The 25567-nt window shown below is 43.3% G+C and overlaps 1 protein-coding gene across 1 annotated transcript in view; it reads right to left on the bottom strand.

Moving 5' to 3' along the window:
• HIBADH (3-hydroxyisobutyrate dehydrogenase) overlaps positions 1–25567 on the bottom strand; it is a 502228-nt gene that overhangs the window by 360636 nt on the left and 116025 nt on the right. Inside the window, exon 2 of the mRNA XM_085631622.1 lies at positions 3283–3443. Coding sequence (XP_085487748.1) covers positions 3283–3443 — 161 coding nt within the window. The remainder of the gene's footprint in view (positions 1–3282; positions 3444–25567) is intronic.

The raw sequence follows: 25567 nt of genomic DNA, 5'->3' as shown, positions 1-25567 counted from the left end.
CTTTGAAAAATCGAAATACTTTTTCCCTTCCACATTTTACCACACCACCCTAAACTACCTTCTACCTGTCCATTTTTTGCTAAACACTTACTTCTGCGAGAAACCTAGGGCATATTTGACTCCATCAATTTTTTTTCTTTTGGCACTCTTTAATCTGTCAAGTCTGCTTTGTTTGAAATATATAATTTGCAAAATGCATCCACTCACATCAGTTAGGGTAAGCAGTATTCTTATTCTCACTGTAATCGATTTTCAGGCTGACTATTTGTCTGTACCTATTCACTTTATGTTCCTTCTGGTGCCTTCAGCCTACTTTACAAACCAATCTTGTCTAGCAACATTCAAAGAGCACTCCCTCCCATTTTAAATCTTTCTTTTCCCTAGCACCCAAACCGTGGACCCACTCCATCTTTCACATCTCAATCCCTACTGAAGCCTTTTCTGGCAGCTTTTCCTCCATATAAAATATTGAGGTTTCTCGTCACTGCTTTTATTTAGTTGTGCATCAACTATACCACTGCACCATTGACTGAGGCCAAGGATACCACTTAGGTGTAAGAACAAAGAATGAAATTAAGTACAAAAACATATTTAAACTTAAAAATCCAAGTCTAGCTCACGGCTAAAATAAAGCACCTTAAGATCCCTGTAGCTAAAAGAAGACCAGATTCTTGAATTTTACCATAATCTGCATGATTCCTTCAAACACCCCACAGTTCACACTAGGCAAGCTACCGAATGATTTGGAAGCGCTTCAAATAAATGTGAAGGTCTATACGCCCAGTCATACCTGAAGAGGTCAATGATACAATCAGAACGTTTGTTATTCCTGAAGTTAATGGAGCTGTGTGATTTCTAGGCACAGCTTATTAACTTTAATGACTTTTTACATCACCACTAGAAACCATAATCAGTTGCTATCCACCCATACAACTATGTAAATGATGGGAGCTGATTCAAATTTAATCACAAAACCCGTAAAGATGTCATGGAATGCGCATCATATACAGACTGACAGAGCTAATAAAGATTCATGCTAAATAATTTAAAGATATTTGATCTTTCAGAATAAAACTCATCATGCAAAGCTTAGTTCAGCAGGACCAAGCTGAAAATGTGACCAAACAAACTAACTTTTACTAACGTCAGCAAGAAAAGTGACAGTCTGCGCCAATGAAAAGCCACTGCAAAGGAGTTTATTTTGCAGCAGAGTAGGCATTCGAACATAAGGTTTGCTCCTTTTGTACACACACTTTTCACACATTTTTATATGATCTATATTTCAGTAAACAAACTATGGAAAATTACAAATCTCCCAAGCAAAACACCATTATTATTTATCCTTGGAAAACACTATACTGAAAGGAAGGCCAGGGGGTCTCCTCTCTCCACTGTGGTAACTGAACTGATCATGGAATCACTTGCTTCGAGGATAAGGGACAGAAGAGACATCGAGGGGTTGCCCACTGAGGCTAAACAGCACAAACTAACAATTGTCAAAAGATATACTTATTTCTGCAGTAAATTGTATAAGAATTGAATAGTGCTGTTCTAACATTAAGATTATTCAAGGGTAAATGATCCGAATAAGACAAGCTACTTGAAGGCAGTAAGAAGACATCAAAGTGATTTCCTAATCAATGTGGGTGATTATCAGTAAAAGCTATATAAGAATACAGATGTATACATATCCTAAACCCACAGGTATGACAGTTTACAGAAATGGAGCCGATATGTTGGTTCCTGGACGGGAAGAACAGTTGGTATGCAGATGTGGTTATTTGTCCAAGAACCCTATCCTTTTTAGGAGCTCCTTGTCCAAAATAGACCAAAACATGTTGGCTAGTCTTCACAAGATAAATGTTTAACTTTAACTAGGCCAATAAATTACTCAGCATATAAAAAGCAATATTTCTGAGAGCAAAACAAAACAAGACAGTAGGTCAAGAGTTGGACGCCATTCTTTTGGCTTTGTCAATACTTGTTTTGTTATGGTTTTTGTAAAATTTGAGGGAGCAGTCGTGCCCTCACTTACACAAAAAGTGAAATCTCAAAAAGATTTTTTAGTCCCAAAAAGCACCAATTACCAAAGTGGTCACTAGCACTGAAGGGACCTATTTCGAAAGTGGATGTGCTCCTTGTGAAAGAGCAGAGTGCCGGCGCTCATAGTGAAGTTAGCCAATGGCTGAAGTTAGCTGACCCATTGCCCCATATCGTATGCGGTAGTGGGTGGAAGAAAAATGTGAATGACAACCACAGACCAACGGATGAAGAGGACTGACAGCCCCTATACGTAGATATATTACCTATACATTATTTAGGAAATATCCAAAGGCCTTGGCTAACACCAGACCTAAAAAGGCTTACCAGTTGATGGTCTGAAAATACATTTCTTAGTATTGCAATTTAGAGGAATTCGGAGTCACAGCGCCAAGCAATGGGTGTAAACTGAACAATCCCTCATGCATCAGAAATTCCATAAAAATCTACAGTTTAAAAAAATACATAGTTGCACTAAACTGGCTTATGAGAATCCCATCACGAATAATAGGCTCACTGTTTGACATATAACATGTAGTCACTATAGAACTTCAGCGTACCCATCATATATGGTATAGGGACAAGTCTCTAAGAATGCTATATCAAAGACTTAGAAGAAAAATCTGATGCATAGTAGAAGTAAAATCTGCTGACATGGTGATCATTATCACTGACTTAAGAGAAAGGTCATGGGCGGACAAAAAAATGCATTGATCAAGGGAGAAGTAAAGTACTGGTCAACCACTCAAGATTGTGCATACGAGAGGAGCAGCAGGAATGGGAAGGGATAGGCATATGGGACCATATATTTGTAATGTGCTACTAGAATGGGGCAAATGTATATGGGTGAAAACTATAATATGATGTCGGGCCTCGAACAAGAGTTTACGGTTAGTTAATAATGTCAAGGATTATTGGTTGGAAACTGATAAACGGATTTTTAAAAAAAAGTTATAAAAGTTTGTGCATAGTCCTATTACAATTAATCGTGGCACCATCGTCTTGATAAAAGGTTTGGGTCGTGAACAGGGATGAACAGGTCAAGAACCACGAAAAAGATATTTTATGATCCTATCTTACAGTACATTTAGCATCTAGGATAAGCCCTTACACATGTCACAACTGAGTTAAGGAGGACTTTCGACCATCTGTAGCAAGATATGGACTCGCCAAGCTCAGCACATCCAATTCCATTTACACACAATTTTGCCACAAAGAATGAAGCAAAAAGATAAACAGTACCTGTGCCCCGGAGTCCTGGATTTCCTTGCAAGCCTCTGGGAAAACATCAAAAGCAACAATAGGATATCCATGCTTCAGAAGATTTTTTGCCATTGGGTTCCCCATGTTACCAAGTCCAACAAAGCCCACTGACGTTTTTGACGCCATGGTCCTAGAACACACTAAAACAAGACATTTAATAAAAACAGAGCTCTCAGAGGCAGAAAAATGCCTCAACATTGAGTGAAATTAGATAAGATTTAACTCACAAAGCAAGTACATTATAAAAAAGATTGCACATTGACAATAGGCTATGTTCTACATTTATTGTGTTTGCCGTACAATTTGTTTTTAGACAAAGGGCCTGATTAAGAGTTTGTCGGTCCAGAGGACCATCACCACACTACGGGACTGTCCGTAGTATTCCAACTGCAGCGGTTGTACCACCACAAGACCACCCAGGATCAAGGACCCTGCTGGGCCGGTGGTCTGCAACCGGCTGTAATATGCTGGTGGTGCCACTGCCAGCAAAGCCAAGCATATTACAAGTTGCATTTTCGTTGCCCTGTTCATGGCAGTGAACCCGACATGAAAAGGGTGTCGGAAAAGCAACAAAGTGGCCCTAACAGGGCTCCCTGCTGGATTTGGGCTGGATGTCTGCATGTAGAGGGGCACATATAGTGCCCCTTGTACTTGCACCCCCACTTTCTGCATGGTGCGGCATGTATGCCACACCATGCAGGAAGGTACAGTCAGCGGTCTGACTGCGGCAGTCTGCATTATAGGCTCTTCTATGAGCCTTGCCGACCGCCACAGTCAGACCGCTGCAACCCCGCCTGCCAGACCAGGACTTAACTCCTGATCTGGCAGGCAGTCAACCCACGCGTTTGGCGGTCCGCCAGCAGATGGTGGAGGGCCTCCGCCGCTGTAGGCCCACCAAACTCATAATCTGGCCCATAGTTTTTAGGAATGGGCTAGATAGTCTTCTCATGAATGGTTAGTGTTATGATTCTCCACAGTCCTGCTAAAACAAGGTGGTAATTTAACCAATTCCCAAGCTGATTTTCTGATCTGAGCTGATATTTAGCATCTCCTGTAATCTGGAGTGCAAAATACAGCGGCCTTTCTTTCTTCCAACGTACAAACTTTACAATAAAGAACAATTCCACTTTAATTAACACATGCCTTTTGGCTTTGTAAATGCTGACTTATTTGTGACATTCAAAAACACTTAGGGGCTCGGATATATATTTGCCCTGTACGGAGAGGTGGTATTTAACACACATGATGAAATTTGATATCCCTGGCTTTGTAATTTATTGGGCGCAATAAATTCCACCTATCACAAGTGCTGCTCGTAAAAAAATTGGGCGCCAAAATCCAAATGTGCCAGTGTTTAACAGGCCTTTTTTCCTGGAAAATTTAGTAGGTTTGACCTGTGGAAATTTATTAGGAGATGCAGACTTTATAGCACCCAGTATTTACAGTGTGAGAGAAAATTGTACAGCTAGTAATTAGTACCCCTGCACAAACATAAGCTTCTACAGGGGTTACAATTTACCAGGGTACTTGTAATCAGGCCTTCAGAAGTAATCAAGAAAAGCTGAAGCTCTTGTTTACATGGGAAACACGCTACACCATGTAGAGTGTTTGGTTGAAAGTATGGGGTCTTTATTTTGATCCTTAATGAGAAGTATTTCTACGCTGTGCATGAGGACCACCGAGGTGCGGTTATCGTATTATGGGGTGCAGCGCTTAGCAGTGTGATGGATGAAGAGGTATGATCGACAGGCGTACAGTTTAGGTTTTCAGTAAACTGGCAGCTTTGAGCAGCTCTGCAGGGCTATTTTTGGTATTTCTCATGTTTGCAGTCCACTCAGCTGGTTACTGCACTTGGCTGTATATTCTGGGATATTTTGTTTAAAGTTCATTGTCCTCAGCAGGCATAGGTTAAAAAGCAGAAATGATGGAAAGATCTGCTGGGATTGACTTTGTGCCAAATCTGACTGTCATTGTGAGATGCCAAGAAGAGGCTGTAATATGTAGCTAGCTGGGACTTGCAGTGGTGGACTAAACTAGAGTCCTCCGTTGGCTAGTGGCATGTGCAGAACTCTTCAGTTATTTTACATCTGATCACATGGTAATGGGTGGTTTATCGCTGCGGACTAGTACAATACTAGGCGATGGTTATGACCCTTAGCCGTTCAGTCTTATTTGAGGGTAACAGCGTGAAGCAGTTACAGAAATTATTAGGCAGCCTGTATGTTGGGGTTTATGAGAAACTTTGAGGTCGTAGATTGAATATTGACACTGGTAACGTGGCTTGTCATCATTGCGCACAATAATAGGAGTATCACCAATTGGGGTTTAGTTAATATTTAGTGCTATTTCACAATTTAATTGTGAATCATAGACCGAGTTTCCCTTTGGATTTCCAAGCTGCCAAACAAATACCATGAAAATCTTAATATCGAGTAAAGATAAGTTACTTGGAAAGCGCCTGCCACCTTGATCTACGGGTTACCAAAAGTAAACAAGTTTAAAACCCGGCATGGCTGGCTCCGCCTTTCTTTCTCTCAAGGTTAATGAAACGAGAACTAAGAACAATTGGGTCTGGTTCTAATAATGCTTATTATTTGCAGCACTGTAATAGACTGCAAATCTGTGGTAAAAAGTAATATATGCAAAACGTAATTTTTTTGTTTTGATTTGTTTTTTTAAAATCAGAAAACGTTATAGTATCTCATAATTGCTTCTTTCCAATTTAAAGAGCAAAAGTTCTACAAAGTATGATCCGTGAAACAAAGTAAATAAGCATGTGGAGGAGGAACTGCATTATTGACGAATGCTGCCATTACTTATGTCAAATGGACTCTTTTAAAAAAAAATTACATCTGGCGTTGGCCAAATCCATTTGATTTTACAAAAAATATATAAAATATATTTACTTTAAAAGGACCACCCCGAGCCCTCTTCAGCCACTGATCTTTTGTAGTATCATTCAAATGTTTCTTCCGCAGACTACAGCATGGGGCAAGCAGTCAGCCTACTGGGCTATTGGAACTTCACTATGAACTATAGCAATCTGCCCTGCTATGGTCGGTATAACAAACAATTGCTACAAGCACAGAAACACTGATATTTTAAGCACTATATTAACTATTTAATAATAGTATGCAGAGGGGGAGGAGCCAAGATGGCGACCGGGACGGCAGCGTAGGCTCCCGGCTCTGTGAACCTCCGCATCCCGTACATATATCCTGCATGAGATCCTTAGCCTGCGCTATATGCCCGTGTTGGTGAATGATAGCGGCAACCGATCGTGTGACTCCGAAGTTTCTGGCGGCGGTATCGCCGGAGAAATGTCCAGTTGAAGTTTGCGGCCTGTGCAACCCTGGAACCGGGACCTCGAGTGGACAACATGGCCGGGCGGCAGTTCAACAACAGCGGCCTTTGATGACTGGGTGGAGTCGGCCTAGCCGGAGCGGTGTGAATATCGGCCTACATTTCGCCGTGGTCGTTCCTACCACTAAGCGTAGCGGAACGAGTGCATGCCCGAGGTGACTACTCCACGATTCCCCGGTGATTGTCTCTGCCTTCGCCGGCGAGCCGCCCGGCCGCCGCCCGTAACTAGCCCGGATTTTAGCGGACTGCTCTCGGATTTTCGCGGGCGCAGGTCCGTGGAGGGGGTGACTGTTGCCCGTGACCACACGCCGGATATATTTTTTGCCTGCCCCCGAAACCCTGATTCCAGTGACATGGAACCTGAGGCGCTTGTCCCTGAGTCCTGGTCCCAATCTGGGTTGGATCTACCCGGCGGCCATCTTGACAGGACGAAGTCTACTATCCCGTACACTGGGTCGCAGCACGATTGGAAGTGTGCGCCTATGAGGCGCATCGCGGTGCGAGCGCCGAGAGCTGTGCTGGGGTATGGTGATCTTCTTGAGGCTCTCGGTGCCCTCCATTCCACCTTGGTTCACGGCGCCTGGGTATTGGGGAGTAAGCTTGATGGGGTGACATCAGCGTTGGAACAGTTGCTCCCTGCCTGTCCCCAGATACACGGGGACTTCCTACACCGCACACAAGAGGACAGTGTCATGGCCGCCCCTGTGGATAGTGACCAGCTGGAAACTCCGGACAGTATCTTAACGTGTGATCGGCTGGCTGTGGGTCTGGTCTGTTCCGGAGGTATTGGATCTGAGAGGGGGGTGGTGGCCTTGTCCCGTGCGCGGCCTCCGGCAACCCAGGCAACATTCAAGCAACGGTCGCCTGCTCTGGCTTTCTTGGACCTTGTGTGCGGTGCAGATCCTGGGGCAGCACTGGGAAAGAGGACTCTCCATACTGCTGACTGTGTCGGTGACCAGAGACTTCCACCCTACCTGTGTGTGTCGCTTCCTGTTCTCTTTGGGACGCTCCTCTTCTTTGTAGCATTGGACATGGCACTGGGTCGATGGGTATGCACGGGTAGATTCGCAAAGAGTGGCCAAGGATAAGGCTGATCCTTCAGAGGTAGTCATCTAATAGGCGGGCGGGCTCAGGGGTTGCGTGCTCTCACGGCATAACTGTCAGTGTACTAGGCGCATAATGCTCCCCATTCTTCTTTGACTTGGTCGATTCTGTGTTGCTTAATGTTTGCTTTAGGGGAAAACAAATTGTGCGGGAGGGAGAAGCCGGGGGCATGTTTTGAAGGCCCTCCTCCAGTTTATTAATATTCTCTCTACCCCCCCGTATGGCGGGGTTTCTTTTCCTACTCCTCTTTCTCTGTTTCTTCTATATTTCGGGTCTGGTTCCGGGGCGACAGGCACGCTGCTGGGGGGGGGGGCCGTACTCATCTGCAGAGGTGCAGGGTGGGGGGTTGGGGGAGGGGATCCTTTAGTCTTTAACCTCCTTTTTTCCATGGCCTCCTTTTTCTTCTCTTATTCTTCTTTGTCTTTCTTTTCCGGGATCAGCATGGTAGAACTCCTTCGTCGTTAATCGCTGCGTTTTCATGTGTGCTACAATTTCCGTGGTGTTTTCTGGGTTTTAGGGCAGGGGACTGCAGGTGCAAATGGCCGTGATATTCCTCCATATCCTGAACTTCTTGTTTCAGCGCCATTGACTAGATAACTTGCTGTTTATCGTGGACGTTTATTATTCTGCCTGCCATTTCTTGCTGCTGGGAAACTGTTTGGCACCTGATCCTTCCATTCTCCCTTATTATAAAATGAAAACCTATTGTATCATGGCCTCCTACTTGGGCTGTTTAGTGGCCGAGAGTATACCAGCATGGAAATTCTGCTCCCAGAGGTGCCGCCTGTGATAAATATTGTTTTTTTGTTACTCGGACTGCTTAGCGGCCGGCCCCGGGGGTTGTAGGCCCATACTTGTTATTGGTTGAAATGTCAATAAAGGTTTTTCAAAAAAAAAAAAAAATAATAATAATAATAATAGTATGCAGAGGATGCTGCCTCCTGCCCTCCTGCCCTCATCCTCTTACAGCCTACCAATAGGCCTGTCTTTCATGTGCAAACACTGTGGAGGCCAACTTCAATCCAGGAGGACCAGATCCCAGTCACTATCAGGACATCCACATAAGATAGTGTGTTTGTGGGTGGGTGTGTTTTGTTGGGTGCCCCTTGAAGTAACAAGCTGTGGCAAAGCCAATAGGTCTCGCCTATGCAAAAGCAATTGGCTTTGCCAGTGTGTTTTAGCCATGTTGTACACCAGCTGTTCAGCATGGCTAAAAGTAAGTGCCGCAGAGGAGATAGGCGTGGAGTGTTGTAGAGTGGAATACCAAAGAGTATAGAGTTGTGGAGTGGCAAAGAGTGTCATGTATTGAGTGACATGGTGTGGAATAGCGTAGAGTGGCATACACTAGAGTGGTATAAAGAAGAGTGCATTAGCAAAGAACGTTTCATAGCATAGTGGCACTGAGTGCTGTAGCATTGAATTCAGCAGCGTTACAATGAAGCGCCGTAGAATGGTGCATAGTAGAGTAGAGTGGAGTGGCGTAGAGTGCTGTGGCATTTAATTCAGCAGTGTTACAAGCAAGTGTCGTAGAATGGTGCATAGTAGAGTGCCGTGGCGTAGAGTGGTGCTGAGAGGAGTGGGTTAGATTTGAATGATGCAGAGAACAGTGGCGTATAGTACGGTAGCATAGAGTGCAGAGTTGAGTGGCATAGAGTGCCGTGACAGAGTGGTGCAGAGTATAGTGGCGTAGAGTATAGTGGAATAGAGTTCAGTGGCTGAGAGTGCAGTGATGCAGAGTAGAGTGCAAGAGCATAGAGTGCAGGGGCATAGAGTGGAGTGATGCACAGTAGAGTGCAGTTGCGTAGATTGACTGAGTGTAATGGCAGAGTAAAGTGGTGCAGAGTAGATTAGACTGGCGTACATGGACTGGCGTAGAGTGCAGGGGTTTAGAGTTGTGTTACAGAGTAAAGTACACTGGCGTAGAGTGTATTGTCATAGAGTACAATGGAGTAGAGTGCAGTATTGCAGAGCGGCATAGAGTGGAGTAGTGCAGAGTACATTGGTGTGGCCAGGACTGGAGTGGTGTAGAGTGCAGTGGAGAAGAGTGCAATGGTGTAGAGTGGCGAAGAGTGAGGGCGTAGAGTAGAGTAGTAGGCAGTGGCATAGATTGGAGTGGTGCAGAGTGCAGTGGTGCAGAGTGGAGTTGAGTGGAGTATTCATGGTGTGGCAGCGAAATTCCATTTCAGACAACTCATTTTCAATTGAAATGACAGTTACATTTGCACAGACATAAGGTTATACTAATAAAACTATACAGTGCGCAGAGGAAATGGCATCACCTAGTGTATTGATTTGTTTTGATCACATTAAAGTATTCGTTTTCAACATACTTCAGAAATAACAAAAAAATGCTTATTTACTACCTTGTGGGGCAAAGGGAATCTACCAAGCGTGGCCCCCATAAAATTGGATTGAATACAACAATAAATTAAAGTACAATAAAAACTAAATACCATTAATTTAAATGAACAGTGGTTGTTTTGAAAATACGGCTTCACCCCGGATCTCCTGGACCAGCACTGGACATTCATCTGCCAATTTATGCAAAGTTTCTGCATAACTGTGTTTGCAACCATTGTGCAAGAAATACTGGCTCAATCAATGCTTTTTTAGTACTGCAGTCTCAATGCAGTCTACTGAAAAAGACAGAATGAAATGTATAGATAGATAAAAGCAGGAAGCGACCTACCGGCCCGCGTACTCAGTACTGCAGCTCAGAGTGGAAGAAGCGCCGAGGACAAGAGGACCAGCGGGGAGGTCGGAGGACCGCCTACCCGGAAGCACCGTTCCCCGGAGGTGATTGACTCCTTTCTCTGTGCTGGAAGCATTACGGAGTGGGGCGCTGCTAAAACGTGCATGGACCCAACAAGGTACTAGCGAAAGCGGTATACATTTTACAGGTAGAAAATGGCTAAAATTGCAGCATTGGTGTTTGTTGTGAGACAGCTCAAGACAGCCACTATTTTCAGCAGCACAACAACACAGAACACCCGAAGCACTACGGGGCAATTCTCTCCAATGGAGCCAACATTTACTCATTTCAAAACCCTTGAGAAACTGAAAAAGCTTAACTCACTAAGTCGTGGGAATATGAATCCCTCCAAAAGTATCTGGATGTGGGCAGAGTATCAAGAGGACTGAGCATTCTAACAATGTCTAGTTATGAGAATCCAAACCTAGAAATGCTTAAGGAATGGGCAGAGCACAATGCCAATAGTTCGGCTGGCATGATGAAGATTCTCATTAAATATGCACAAAATCGATAAAGAAAGAATCTTGGCTGAAATTAAGGAATTGGAAGAAAGAATTTTAAAAAATGGCAATCTGGAATTAACACAGTCCTTAATTAAATCAATGGTGGAGAGACTAGACTAGAGTAGAACAATGTATCGCTCGGAAAAAAGCAAGCAAATTCAATTGTGACAAAATTGACTATGAATCCGGTCAGATCTACACTTTTGCTGGGAGATTTGATGATCTCCGCAGACAAAAATTGGGAGGAGGCAAGAGGGTGCAATAGGACCCAGCCCCAAGCAACACCAGTATCTCCGAGACAGATTATGACGAAGGGAGAAGAGTGGGTGGACATACTACATTGCAAGACAAATTAGATTTTTTTTTATTGGACAAAAGAACAAATCACAGACGATGAAGGGATATCACAATACAAAAATGCAAAGGAAGAGGATGAAGAGAAGAGGTGGCCAAGGAAAAAGGCAACGAAGAAGAGATCAGTGGGAAAGTGACAAGAAGCAACAGGAGATACTGAAAGATGTGACCACGACGGTAATCAATCTATCAGATGTAATACTTACAGAAGATGATTACAAAAACCTTACCTTGGGATTAGCGTACTGTGAAACCAATAATTTTGGCCATACTGAAAGTAGAATAGATCTTATCAAATTCATGAGGAAGTTGAAATTGGCTAAAATGTATCAAATTACACTTATAACCGCCCTGCACATGTCAATCTGAACACAAGCCAGATGGACAGATATTTGGTAGTAGGTGACATAGTTGTCATGCAAGAGGAACTATAACTAGAAGGAGAAGCTATGATTGGCATTGAACAAGAAATTGCAGTTGAAAGAGAGGGAGTATGGGTCTCGGAGGAGGGAGGCTCTGCTCTAAAACCGAAATCCAAGAACATGCAACGTTCTATCAATGATGGTATGAACAAATTTGCAGACGGAGTAGTTACAGAATTAAGGCAAATGAGGAACACAAGTAAAAAGGGCGTATACAACACGGATTGTAGCTTTAAGACAACAATGGATAAACATTCCAAGAACCCTGAAGTTGTAGTGAGGAGTTCAGATAAAGGGGGCAACATAGTTCTCTGGTCAAGAAAAGCATACATGGCTGAGGCTTACAACCAGCTGAGGGATAAATCATACTACAAGAAAGGAAGCACATCATACTATAGAGAAATTAAACATAGTTTTAGCACAGCACTACGGAGGAGTGATGGTCAAATCAGTAGCGAAGAATACAGTTTTCTGAGGTCCAAGAACCTAGACTTCAGGTCTTTTATCTAATACCAGAAATACATAAAGATGCAAATAAACCACCGGCAGACCCATCATTGCAGCACCGGACAGTCTATTTGAAAACGTGTCTAAATACGAAGATACATTTCCAAGGCCCTTTGTGGAAAGGTCGCCATCATACATCAAAGATGCTACAGAATTCTTGAAACACATCAAGGATATACAATGGGAGGATGGCATGTTACTTATGACTTTAGATGTACAATCCCTGTACACTAGCATACACCACAAGGATGGACTGAAAGCAATGAAAATATCATGGAAGAAAGGCAAATATGATTTTACAAACACAATCTCATGTTACTAGAAATGATGAGTTGGTACTTAAAACATAATTTTTTTTATTGCAATCAGTAACGGGGTGCAGTGATGGGTACTTGCTTTGCCCCTAGTTTTGTGAACCTACACATGGGCTGGTGGGAAGACCAAGTCTCTGATAACCATCCACTAGAGAAATGGAATAGGAACATATTGCTATGGCTAAGATTCATAGAAGATATTTTCGTGATATGGAAAGGCAACATACAAAGTGCCACTACAGCTGAATTTTTGAATGTTAAATTGGAAGTGAAGGAACAAAAACTAGTAACTTCCTTATACATAAAACCCAGTGTAAGCAACAGTACAGTTCATGCCAAAAGTTTTCACCCCATCCCCCTTATTAAGTGTCTCTCATAAGGGGAGCTTTTGAGAGTGAGAAGAATATGAAATACAGAAGGTGGCTTCAGACAGGCTAGGGAAGAAATGACCAGGAGATTCAGAGAACAAAGCTACAGTTCTAAATCTCGGACTGTAACAGGCAATAGAACTGAGAGAGTTCAAAGGGAAAGCTTACTCTCCAAAAGAAAACAGAAGGTAGATAAAGACAAAGTAGAACAACACTTTATCACAACATACCACAGCTCACATCAGAGGTTGAGGAATGTATTACAGAAACACTGGCATTTACTAAAACGCAACTCAGTGATAGACCAAGACATACCGAAGAACCCCTAAATCACCTTTAAAAGAGCACACTCAATGAGAGATAAGCTGGTTCGGAGTGATGTGAGGGTAGACCAGGGACATGGCTACAGCCCAAAGATGGTTTCTTTCGGTGCAACAAATGCAAGGCTTGTAAAAATGGAGAGAATTTGAAAGAACTAGTCATAAACAGGAGAATACACACAGAAAGGGACCACTACACGTGTAAAAGTGAGTTTGTGGTTTATATTTTGAAGTGTGGCTGTGGAAATATGTATGTGGGTAGTACCACTCTCCAAGTACATAAGAGAATATTACAACATTTACGAGCAATAAAAAAATTTTTGATACCAGCTACTCAATAGCTAGGCACCATCATGAGGTACACAACGGTGCTGAAAAAGATCTGACATACAGTGTTAATGATGGTGTCAAATTGGATGAGAGAGGAGAGAATTGAGAGGAAACAGCTGAGGATTTTGGAATCTAGGTACATATTGGCATTTGATAGCTATGAACCAAGAGGCCTCAATCTTGATGAGGAAATGTATTTGCATTTATAATTTAGGGGTTTGTGCAGATGCAATTGTATTGTATGAGGTTTGATGAGTGAGACCATGCTTTAGAATTTTGATGTGGTATGACTTGTACCTGCAAGCAGCAAAAAGAGCCATTTCTTAACAGACATCATTCTCGGATCAATTTTATGTGTTATCTATTGCAGGGTAGTGAATAGGAAACAAACCAGATTAGACTTAAAGGATGATCTAGAGAAACGACAGACAATAAGCCCAATGGGGCTAAAGTGTACAGCAAGTAGCTTTATTTTGTATTTGCAATTTATTATTTAACTAGAACTTGCTATATTTTTGTATTGCTGCTAGTAAAAAAAAGACAGGCCATGAAACTCTTGAATGAGCCCGCGGGGGCTGAAATGTAAAGAATCTTTCAAAATTGAAAAATTGCAACATTGAAAGAAATGGGTAAACGTATTAGAATTGGTTACCAGAAAGCTTTTGAATTATTTAGTTATTTATATAGATATTGTTTCCTTGAGCTAAACAATTTGAAATGAGGCATTGAAAATGTCCTTGCTACGCTCGGAGTATTTTTACCATGCACATTGCCTTGCATTACCATGTGACTATAAATATATTGTAAAAATGTAATTTAATTGTTGACAAAAGGCAAAGACCGAAACAAGTCCATGATAGACCATTGCTACAGCCTTTACCCGGTTTGAGAAATAAACAACCTTTACCGCATTGAGTGCCGAGACTTCCTTTTGTTAAGAAGGAGAAGTGTTGATATATAGATATATAAATATCATTTGCATTTTGAAAATAATCCTAAACTTTATACAAGTGTATTCGACCATAATTAACTATTAAGAAATGTGTGCAAGGATGTATACTCCTGCAAGATATATAAAAAATAGTTTAATTATTGGGTCGCGAAAAATAAATTTATTTTCTCTTCTCTCCCTCTTTTTGTAAATTCATAGAGAAGTAACACACTCTAACATGATTGCAGATAGAATACGAAAGGAGGAGAGGGGAATAACCGTAATGTACAATGTAAAAACATGTTAAAGGAATAGGAACGAACATGTTAAAAGATGGCGGCCAAAGTGCACTGAGCAGAGCTGGTGATTTTATAAGTGGAGTCCCTCTTTGTTGTTATTCACCAATTGATGTGTATTTTATTGAGAAAGTAATGGTGCACAAACATCGTGAACAAGGCAGCGTGAGTCTGCTGAAACGCGTTGATGTTACGCCTCGTTCATCAAAATAAAGACAGAGTGCCCAACTTTTACCTCGGAGTGCTGGATGTTTATTTCATGAAAGAAATACATCTATATATCTATATATCTATATATATATATATATATATATATATATATATATATATATATATATATATATATTCACTGAAAAAACCATAGGTTTCAGGGGCGTTATAGTTAGCTGGATTTTTCACTTGTACAAAACCATTGAAATTCCCCCGTTATAGTTAGTTCAGCTAACTATAACTCGCGCGCCCGCAATGCACTGCTGATGACGTCACATATTACATCACTCATGACATGGTCAGTGACATCACTCATGACATCACTGATGACATCTCAAATGACATCACTGATGACATCATCCAGTGAATGTGTGTTTTTCTGAAAATTACACATGTTTTATCTATGTATATCTCAAGGTCGATGGAAGAATAAATGGGTATATAAGTGTCTAAATGGATGATTTGTTTTTGAAAAATTGAAAGTATAACTGACTGAGTAAGTGTATCTTAGTGAATACATGGCTTAGTGAGTAATGTTTAAATATGTAAATATCTGTATCAGTCTCTCACTTTGTGTATAAGTGGCTGCATGGGTTGGTGAGTAGCTACATGAGTGTCTATATTGGTTATTAGTTGTTTTTTTGAGTATCAGTATGAGTGTCTGTATGGTTCGGTGGGGGTATTACGTAGTGCATAGGTGCATGAATGAGTGACTCACTGTTTGTATGTGTTGAAGACAGCATGTGTGCAGGACTGTATGGGTGGATGAGTGTGTGCATGGGTGTGTTAGTGAGTGAATGACTGTCTCAATAGTGTCTTTATGAGTAACTACATATGTTTTAAACTAGTATATGTGACTATTGGTGTATATAAGTGAGTATATGTGAGTGAGAGATTGAAAGTTCCTATATGAATAAGTATGTGTTTCTATAAGTGATTGTTTAAAAGACTAAGTATGTGTAAGTTTCTGTAGAAGTAAGTGTGGTGGTGTGTGTATAACTGTATATGCAAGTAAATGGATGTTTGATTCTTTATTAGCATGAGTGACTATGTGTGTGAGTAACTCTATGGATGAGTGGCGTTGTGTAACAGGATATATAGGTGTATGAGTACATGTATGAGTGACTGTATAGGATTGTTGGTGAATAAGTGGATGTGTATGTGGATCTTAGAATTACTGAATAGGTTGTTGTAACTGATATTGGTATGTCCATTGTTTTGAAAATTTTAGTTTCTATTTTTGAATGTGTCTATTAAAGGTTATATTAGGGGGAGAGGAGGTCTGCCACTCTATCACAAGGATGATATCATCAGTGATGTCATTTGAGATGTCATCAGTGATGTCATGAGTGATGTCACTGACCATGTCATGAGTGATGTAATATGTGACGTCATCAGCAGTGCATTGCGGGCGCGCGAGTTATAGTTAGCTGAACTAACTAGAACGGGGGAATTTCAATGGTTTTGTACGAGTGAAAAATCCAGCTAACTATAACGCCCCTGAAACCTATGGTTTTTTCAGTGAATTTCTAAGGTTTTTTAAATGCTAATTCCTAACTTTAACGTGCCTGAAACCTATGGTTTTTTCAGTGAATTTCAAAGGTTTTTTAAATGCTAATTTCTAACTATGCCTACAGAGATAGGACATGTGAAGAAAGAAGAAAAAACGCACAGAAAGAAAAAAAGAAATGCAGAAAGAAGCAACAGAAGTCCTCAAAGACGAAGAAAAGTGCAGGAAGAAGGATAACGTGCAGAAAGAACAAACAGAAGAGCAGAAAGAAGCCTTGTTGCAAAATCATCCTGTACCCTCAATTTTTTCAAACGGATACTGGTGGTAACTGAGTCTGACTAACCAGTCCTAGTGCCAGTGCTATGTTAAAAGACACTCAGAATACAGTGAAAACACCTACATGCACTAGGGAACACTATGCGTTGGGGTCCCCCTGTGATCAGCATGACCTCCTCTGTAAGCCCCTAGTATATAATAGGGCAGGGGATTAAAACTACCTCTTAAAACGCGTCACAGGGCGTGTTTGCACACGTCACCTCAGGCCCCGTTCCCTCACTTCCCCACTGTGTAAACACGCCCTGTGGCCGTTTTAAGTTGGGAGATTAAGTCCCCTTGAATCCTGAGGGTCCCTAGGGTCCAACTAGACCACTTGGTACCTCCAGTAAGCGCCACAGAGCTGCGTTGCAGAGAGATGTAAAAAGGGGCACGGCCTAGACCACCTCTCTGCAACGCAGCGCAGTGGCGCTTACTGGAAGCACCTGGTGGGCTAGTTGGGCCCCAGGGTCCCTCAGGATTGAAGGGGAATTATTTCCCCACCTTAAAACGCGCCACACGACTTGTTTGCACACGTTAACTCAGGCTCCGTCCCCTCCCTTCACCACTGTGTAAACACGCCCTGTGGCCGTTTGTAGTTGGGAGATTAAGTTCATTTGCATCCTGAGGGTCTCTAGGGTCCAACTAGCCCACTAGGTACCTCCAGTAAGCGCCACAGAGCTGCGTTGCAGAGAGGTGTAAAAAGTGGCACGTCTAGACCACCTCTCTGCAACGCAGCGCAGTGGCACTTACTGGAAGCACCTGGTGGGCTAGTTGGCCCCCAGGGTCACGCAGGATTGAAAGGGAATTATTTCCCCAACTTAAAACGCGCCACAGGGTGTGTTTGCACATGTTACCTCAGACCCCATCTCCTCCCTTCACTACTGTGTTAACACGCCCTTTGACTGTTCTAAATTGAGAGATTAAGTCCCCTTGAATGCTAAGGGTCCCAAGGGTCAAACTAGCCCACTAGGTACCATCAGTAAGCACCACAGAGCTCCGTTGCATAGAGGTGTAAAAAGGGGCGTGGCCTCAGAACACCGGTCTGCAACGCAGCTCCCTGGCGCATACTGGAGATACCTGGTGGGCTAGTTAGCCCTCAGGGACCCTCAGTATTGAAGGGGAATTAATTCCCCAACTTACAACTGGCCAGGGGGCGACTTTGCAGAGTGCTGCAAGGAGGGGGCGTGGCCTCCGGCACGATGCCGGTCTTTTATTTATTTTATTTTTTTAAGAAGGAGGGCTGTGTGGCCCCCCTTCTTTTTCTAATTTACTGGCCCTGTGGACCCCCATCCCCAGGGCCTGCACCCTAATTTTTTTTGTTGAAAAAAATAGATTTGGCCCTCCCATGGCCTTAATCGGCCACGGGGACCCCAACCCCGGGTCATGGCCTTTTTTTTAAATATTCTTTAGGAGGGGGCTGCGTTGCCCCCTCCTCAGGCCACTTATGGCCCCGGGGACCCCATCCCCCGGGGCCGGCCTTTGTTTTTTATTATTTAAAAAAAATATATATTTATAGAAATACCTAGGACATGCTGGACAAACCGTACATACCTATCACCATGACGATTTGTGTGATATTCATTAAAAGGAGACTATGCATAGAATGAATCCACATGGAATGTATTTACACCGCTAGTGAAGCTCGGACGTGTCTGACGCCCTACCGTGCCTAATACCGGCACCCCCGCCGGTGGGTACTCTCCAAGTAGACACCCTTTTCGTTTATTTATACAAATATGGGTAGCTATTGACGAGTACATTTAATATACACGCACACCAAGCCATTCAAAGGGGATTCGACAAAAATTCGACCAAACTATGCAAGAAACCCCCCTCACGGTTAATAAAATACACATCCACCGCCGGGTGTGTAATACTTTTTATTTTACTCTCTGGAAAGGAGACAAACCTCACTTGAGAGTCACAGCGTGCTCCTGGCTGAGCCCAATACTGTGTTACACCCACCTGTGCCCGCCGAGTGCCTCACACCTCTGTGTTGTATTCCACCAGCTAGTGCGTATGCTATGACACTCTCTAGCCCATGTGCACTGTAACACCCCCCCGTGAATATGTCATGCCACACTTGCCTTCGCACGGGTTATATTGCCCCATCTAACGTGCCTTCCTCGATGCCTATGTTATAACGCACAGCGCTATGCCATACATATTACAATCTGGGATCCATATCTTTGTCACAGTGCATATGCAACGTTACACTCCCCAGCACTTATTTTATATTACAACTTTAGAGACTAGTTAGGTTACACAACACTGCCCTGTGCATATTACACTCCAAGGCGCATATCGCATAGCACGCGCTAGTGTCTGTGCTATCTTGCGCTTTCCAATGAATCGGTCATTGCGCACAATGTATTGCATATTATATTTCACACCCCGGTTCATCTTATATCACACTTTTTGGTGCATAGTTTATACCATATACTACATCTAGTTTTCATTTTCAATCGTGCTCTCAGGACTATGTTCTATATAACACTGCGTCCACCTACCCTTTTCACGGGCATTACATTTTGCGATGGGGGGTGGAGGGTCAGGGGGTGTTTGTGCCAAGTGAGCCCGGAGTCACAGTCAAAAACGTCCTCTTCTTCCTGAATAAAAGTGAGATTATGCTGCATACTTGTTCATATTTTAAATAGTTCGCACAGACACACATTTTAAAAACAATAAAGTTCCTAATACCCACCTTCTCTGAACAGTTAGCTTGCTGCCCCATCCACCTCCTCCCTATCCTCTGTTGTCTGAATCCATGGACTAGCCTCCTCCCTCCTGCCATGCATGGTCTGATGTGCTGCCACTGCCCTCCATTTAGCATGATGTACCAGTCCACTCCTCCTGCCCTCCATTGCCCAATTATATGGCCCATCATTGACCTCCTGCTTAGCCTCTGTGCTTAGCTTGCTGCCCCTATTCTCCTTCCCCCTGCCCTCCGATGTCTTAGTGCATGCCCCTGCTCCATCCTTTTTGCCCACCATGTTCCATGGACCTGCCACTCCTATCTACTCTGAGTGTTCTGTTGAGCTGCCACTCCCCTCCCACCTGCCTAGCATTGTCAGATGACTGTAACCTGTCCCTGTCACCTCCACCCTGCCTGTCCACATGCCATGCCCCTATCCCCTTCCTCCTGTCCTCCATGGTCCATTTTACTGCCACACCCTTCTGCCCTCCCTTGTCTGTTGTGCTGCAACTGCTCCTCCTGCCTGCCCCGCTCGGTCTGTTGTGAGGCCCCTTCCCCTGAACTCTCTTGTCTGTGCCCAGGTCCTGACCCTCCCTTCTATCCTCCATGGTCCTTTGTGCATGCCCCTGCACCCTCCTTCTTGCCCACCATAGCCATTGTGCTGCCACTAACCCTCCTGCTTGCCGTGCATGGTCTTCTGTGCTGCCATGGCCCCCACCCACCTTCCCTCTGTGGTCAGCTAGCTCCCCCTGACCCCCTCCCACCTTCCATCCATGATCTGTGTGTATGCCATCATAGTCTCATTGTTGCTCTCCATGGTGTGTCTTGTTACTAGTACCCATCCTGCCTGACCTCCATGGTCATCTTGCTGCTCCTGTCCTGCCCCCTTGCCCCCAGCTCTCCGTTTCCATGTGCAGACCCCTATTCCCTCCCTCCTGGCTGGTCTGTTCCATTGTAATGCCGCTGATCCATCCCTCCTGCCCTTTATGGTCTGATATGCTGCAGCTTTCTCTCCTGTCTGTCCATTATGGTCAGCTAGCTACCATTGCCTCTTTCCCCTCTGTTCTCTGTTGTCCATGTGCATGGTCCTGTCCCCTCCCTATTGCTTTCTATGGATTGTTGTGCTGTACTCCCGTCCCGCATGCGCTGTGTGGTGTATTGTGCTGCTGCAAACCCTGATGCCTGCCCTGCAGGGTCAGTTTGGTGCACCTCTCCATGTCCCTCCTGTCCTCTGTTATCCGAGTCCATGTCCCTACCCCAATTCCTCCTGCCTACCATGATCCAATGTACCATACTTGCGAACATTTTGAACTTGGTAAGAGGGAGATTTAGAAAAAAAACTGGGGTATTGATATTCCCCTTTGAGTTACATTGAAAAAGAGGAGATTGTAGACAGGAGACAGATCAAATAAAGCCCATTTGAGCTTAAAAACATTGGACGTTTCCTGGCTGAAACGGGTCTGTTGGCATGTATGGTTGTACTACCACTGCCTCTTTCTTCTGCCCACAATGGTCTATTATATTGCCACAGCCTCTCTTGCCAGTCCTGTATTGTTGGTTTGTTGCTCCTGCCCCCCTTTTCACTGCCCTCCATTGTCTGTTGTGCTGCCACTGCCCTTCCTGCCTGCCCAGTGTGGTCAAATTGTTGCCTCTGCACTCTCCTACCTGTCTTCAATTTTCAGAGTCCGTGCCCCTGGCCTCTGCCTCTCAACAGTAACCCAATGAACAACTAGATTGCTAACATTCTATATTTATTACTAAAGTGTGGAACGCCTGACGTCATCTTGATGTAATCAAAACTGTAATACCTAGAGTATTTCCTTTAGAAATTACATATATGAGAGGGTCTTATTTGCATCAAAATTATGGTTAGTGCTCTAAAAAACTAAAATGAGGACATATTTTCTGAGTTTTCAAATAGCGACAAAGAACTTTTAAATTATTTGTAATCTTTATGTTTTTTTATCCAGTTGACCACTTGATTAAATGTTGCACCTAGGGGGGAGGATGTGGTGTTACTTCCATAGCTGCAGACTTTGCAACTGGGGAACCAGGTTGGAGTTTCTGCTTCAGCTCAACATTCTGTGATTCTGGTCTAATCACTTAATCTCCCCATGTCTACAACCAAAATGAAGTTGATCTTGTGTGATGTAACCAGTGCTCAAGTAAAGCACTCCAATACCTGACAAGTCTACACTATATAAAACTGCAAATACACAAAAAATAAGTGTTTTGCACACTTCTGTCATTGGGCTACATGTGGGCTACATCTGGGTGATATTTGGGCTACATTTGGGCTCTTTTGTCTCTGGTGGCCATTTTGGGAGACTTATTTGTTATGATGTTTCCTAATTTCCTCATTTACTACAGTCTCCTCAGAAAGGAAATACTTTCAGTTTTTTACTTTGATTCCATCAAGAAGGCATTCAGATGTGTCACACATTTGCCATAAATTCAGAATGTTAGCACTCTAGTTGCTTATTAGATCACTGTAGTAAAGCTACTGCTCACCAGGGAAGTCTGCTGCTGGTATTGAAAGTGCATGTTTCAGTCTGCATGTCAGAATTTTTTAATGAAATAGAAGAGGATTTGAGAAGTCACTCAAAATGTGCCCTAATTTTTCTTTCTGCAGCATTAATCATACTTTCTATGGCAAAATGACCCCCTCATTGTTTTCCTTTTTAAATTAAATGTTTTAAGAGTTACCACTTTATTCCAACCAAGATGGCTTACGTTTGTCATAAGTAGGACTGTTAGCGCTCTAGTTGTTCTTTAGAACCCTCTGGGAAGCTGCAGTAGAACACAAAGCAATCAACTGACAGTCTCTGCCCTTCTTGGATGTAGATATTTTACTGAGAAGGTCAGACTTCATTCTCACATGACTGAGAAAGATAATGTGAATTTACAGAAAATATGCTCTCAGTTTAGCTTATAGATCACCTTCCAAACCTCTGTGGGAAAAGCATGAGAAAATAGTTTTCTCTCAAACATGATTCATGATATCACAGCAGAAGGCTTTTCACATGGTAAAATCGCCTTAGAACACACCAAAATTCCTAAAATGAGTATGGTACCATCAACAAATGATTTATAATGTAACTAAAGTCTTAAAACCTTCTATTAACTGCAATGCTTTTTAATGAGGTGCTATCATGTATATTGGTTCCAAGATGGTTGCCAACACTTCTTGGATGAAGTGCTGACAGCCAATCAGATCTCACGATGAGATGTGTGGTTAGGCTCCGCCCAGATATATATGATTTTACTTTTGATTTTCTCAGAACTACTGAACAGATTGACTCCAGATATGCAAAAGGCACATCCCTGACCTGAGGACTAACTCTTTGCCAAATTTAAAGTAATTCTGTTCAGCCGTTTTGGCTGTACCTTGGACTAAAGGTCCCTATGGAAAATTGCATGGGAAAAACCGGTTTTGGGACCCCCCCCTTTTTTCTCAGCCCCCGATTGACGAATCCCCCCCGAGACTTTCAGGGTGGGAGCGGAGCGGAGCGCCCCACCTATTTTGAAAATTTCGCGAGGATTCGTCAATCGGCGCCAAAGTTATTCCAAATAGAATGTTGCGGATTTCCTATGGAAACACGGTCCTAACTATAACTATCTACTGGCGACCGCCAGTAGATAATATTATCTACTGGCGGTCGCCAGTAGATAGTTAGGACCGTGTTTCCATAGGAAATCCGCAACATTCTATTTGGAATAACTTTGGCACCGATTGACGAAATATATATATATATATATATATATATATATATATATATATATATATATATATATTATTGCATTCATGCAGATATTGATATGCACAATAGTATGTTTTCTATGTCTAGCAACAAAGCTATTGAGCACTGTCACTTTAAAAGGGGGATCCTACCCACTTGCGTGGTCATGTGATCAAGGCCAGTAACGGCCGAAACGCGTTATGGCGGAATGGTAGAGTGCTGAATAAACACTTAATTGCACCAAATCGGGTCCAATCTAGTTTTTCTCTGTGTAAGAGAGGAAAAGCAGGCTAGCGTTCCATATATTTGCCGGATTGACCTCCTCCAGCTGTGTGGACCCCCTCCCTTCAAGTTGGCTCCATGGCTGGCAGGTCAAGCGTCTGGCGGTTCCAAGCCGTAGGCATCGCAGCCTGGAGGTGGATGTCAGTGACACTGGTGACCCCAAAAGCACCCAGCAAATGTTCCGGCAACGGAAACTACGGAAGCCCCCTGTGATCGTGGAGTACAGCCTTGGAAATTGGAACAGCGGGAGGCAGAGCTCGACTGACGGTAACTGCTCAGAGGAGTGGAGTCGTACAAAGAGTCGGCGTTTGTGTCCACCGTAAAACAAGGTACAGAACATTGTGAATGTTGAAAGCAGGTGGGGAGGTGTGCGCTAGTTGTGACCTCCATTGGTATCAAACAAATGTGTGCTGGCAACAAGCAGTAGTACACTATATTAAGTGCACTCGCCATGTCCGCTGCGGGATCGTGAGTTGGCAGCCGAGGAGATGTTTTCGGACTTTCCTACGGAACAACAGCATGGAGATAGTAAAGCTATTGGAGCGACAACTGGGGAAGCCAAAAGTTTAAAGGACAGTGTTCGCACTTGTGAGAAATATATGCGTCAGGAATAATCTAAGTGGTGGGAAGCAAAATCCCTCCAAAAGTATTTGGACGTGGGAAGGATTCCTAGGGGGCTCCGGATCATGATAGCCCCTAGGTATGAGACACCCAACCTGCGGATGATGGCAGAATGGACAGAATGCAACCTCGAGTCCTCTAGCAGGCTGGTCCAGATACTAGTCAAATATGCGGAGAGTGACCGGGTTGATGTTTAGGTCAAAAGAGACGGTATAAATGAAGAAATCAAGGTGAACCTCAGCAAAGGCATAAATTGCATGACGAAATGACGGTCAGATTATATAAAGAGGCGGGGAAAAAAAAAACACAAGCGGAGAAAAATATATAAATTTAAAAAGGGACAAGGATGATTATATAACTGGCCAAATCTTCACTTTCGCCGCAGGTATGACTCATTTAGGAATGCCACTGTAAGTAAAAGAAAGCTCCAAACGGAAAAAAATGCTCATCAGGGTGAGATAACATCAACATCTGAGCTTCGCTCTGCGACTAGAAAGTGAATCCGAGACAGAAGCAGCAACAAGCAGATCCGACCAAAGTGTCATTAAACTATCACTGGGGGAAGAGCTAGACTATTTAGGAAGAAGCAGAAGGGAGACGCTGAGGCCAAGAAACAACAGACCGGCAAAAAACGACGGACGGAGAGCAGGCGAGAACGAAGGCAGGCAGTCAGAAAACGCGGGCAACAGTGGCAATTCAAGGCCAGCGAGGGGACAGGGGCAATGGAGACGCATATAGATACGATATCCCGATCCCCAAAGGCCGCTTCAAACGACAATACTATTATTAATCTGGCCAATGGGAACCTGGATGCAGCAGAACAGCAGCTACTCTCTTTGGGTCTTTCTTACTGCCCTGAGACTAATTTTGATTACACCAACACACGGGCAGATATATACAAATTCATTAGGAAATTGAAACTTAAAAAATATCAGCTTCAAGTCAGTACTAGTGAGCGAGTACTGGATACTCCCATCTCAATTTCAACACCAAGCAATCCCATGACATCAAACTTAACAGTAGCGGATCTGTGTTTATTAAGAGACCTTTACAACCTGGAACAAGACCATGGAGCGGTGGGGGGGGGGGGGGGGGGGGGGTTGACATGGGTCAAGAGCTTGAAGGAATTTCCCAAAGCTCTATGTCGCCATCGCATGAAACTTGCGCAAAGCCTGTTACACTGTTCAAGGTGCGATCCAAATTTGTTCCCATCATGCCGAGAGACTCGCTTGACTTATTTAATGAACAAGTGATGGCGCAAGTGAAGAGTTTGAACATTGAAACTAACAAACTCAGTAGAAACAGTTCCAATCAAGAAAGAAAATAT

The sequence above is a fragment of the Triturus cristatus genome, chromosome 10, assembly GCF_964204655.1.
Source record: "Triturus cristatus chromosome 10, aTriCri1.1, whole genome shotgun sequence".
In the NCBI taxonomy this organism is placed as follows: domain Eukaryota; kingdom Metazoa; phylum Chordata; class Amphibia; order Caudata; family Salamandridae; genus Triturus; species Triturus cristatus.
Note: the sequence above shows the minus strand (reverse complement) of the source record. Positions and strands in the feature narration are given on the sequence as shown.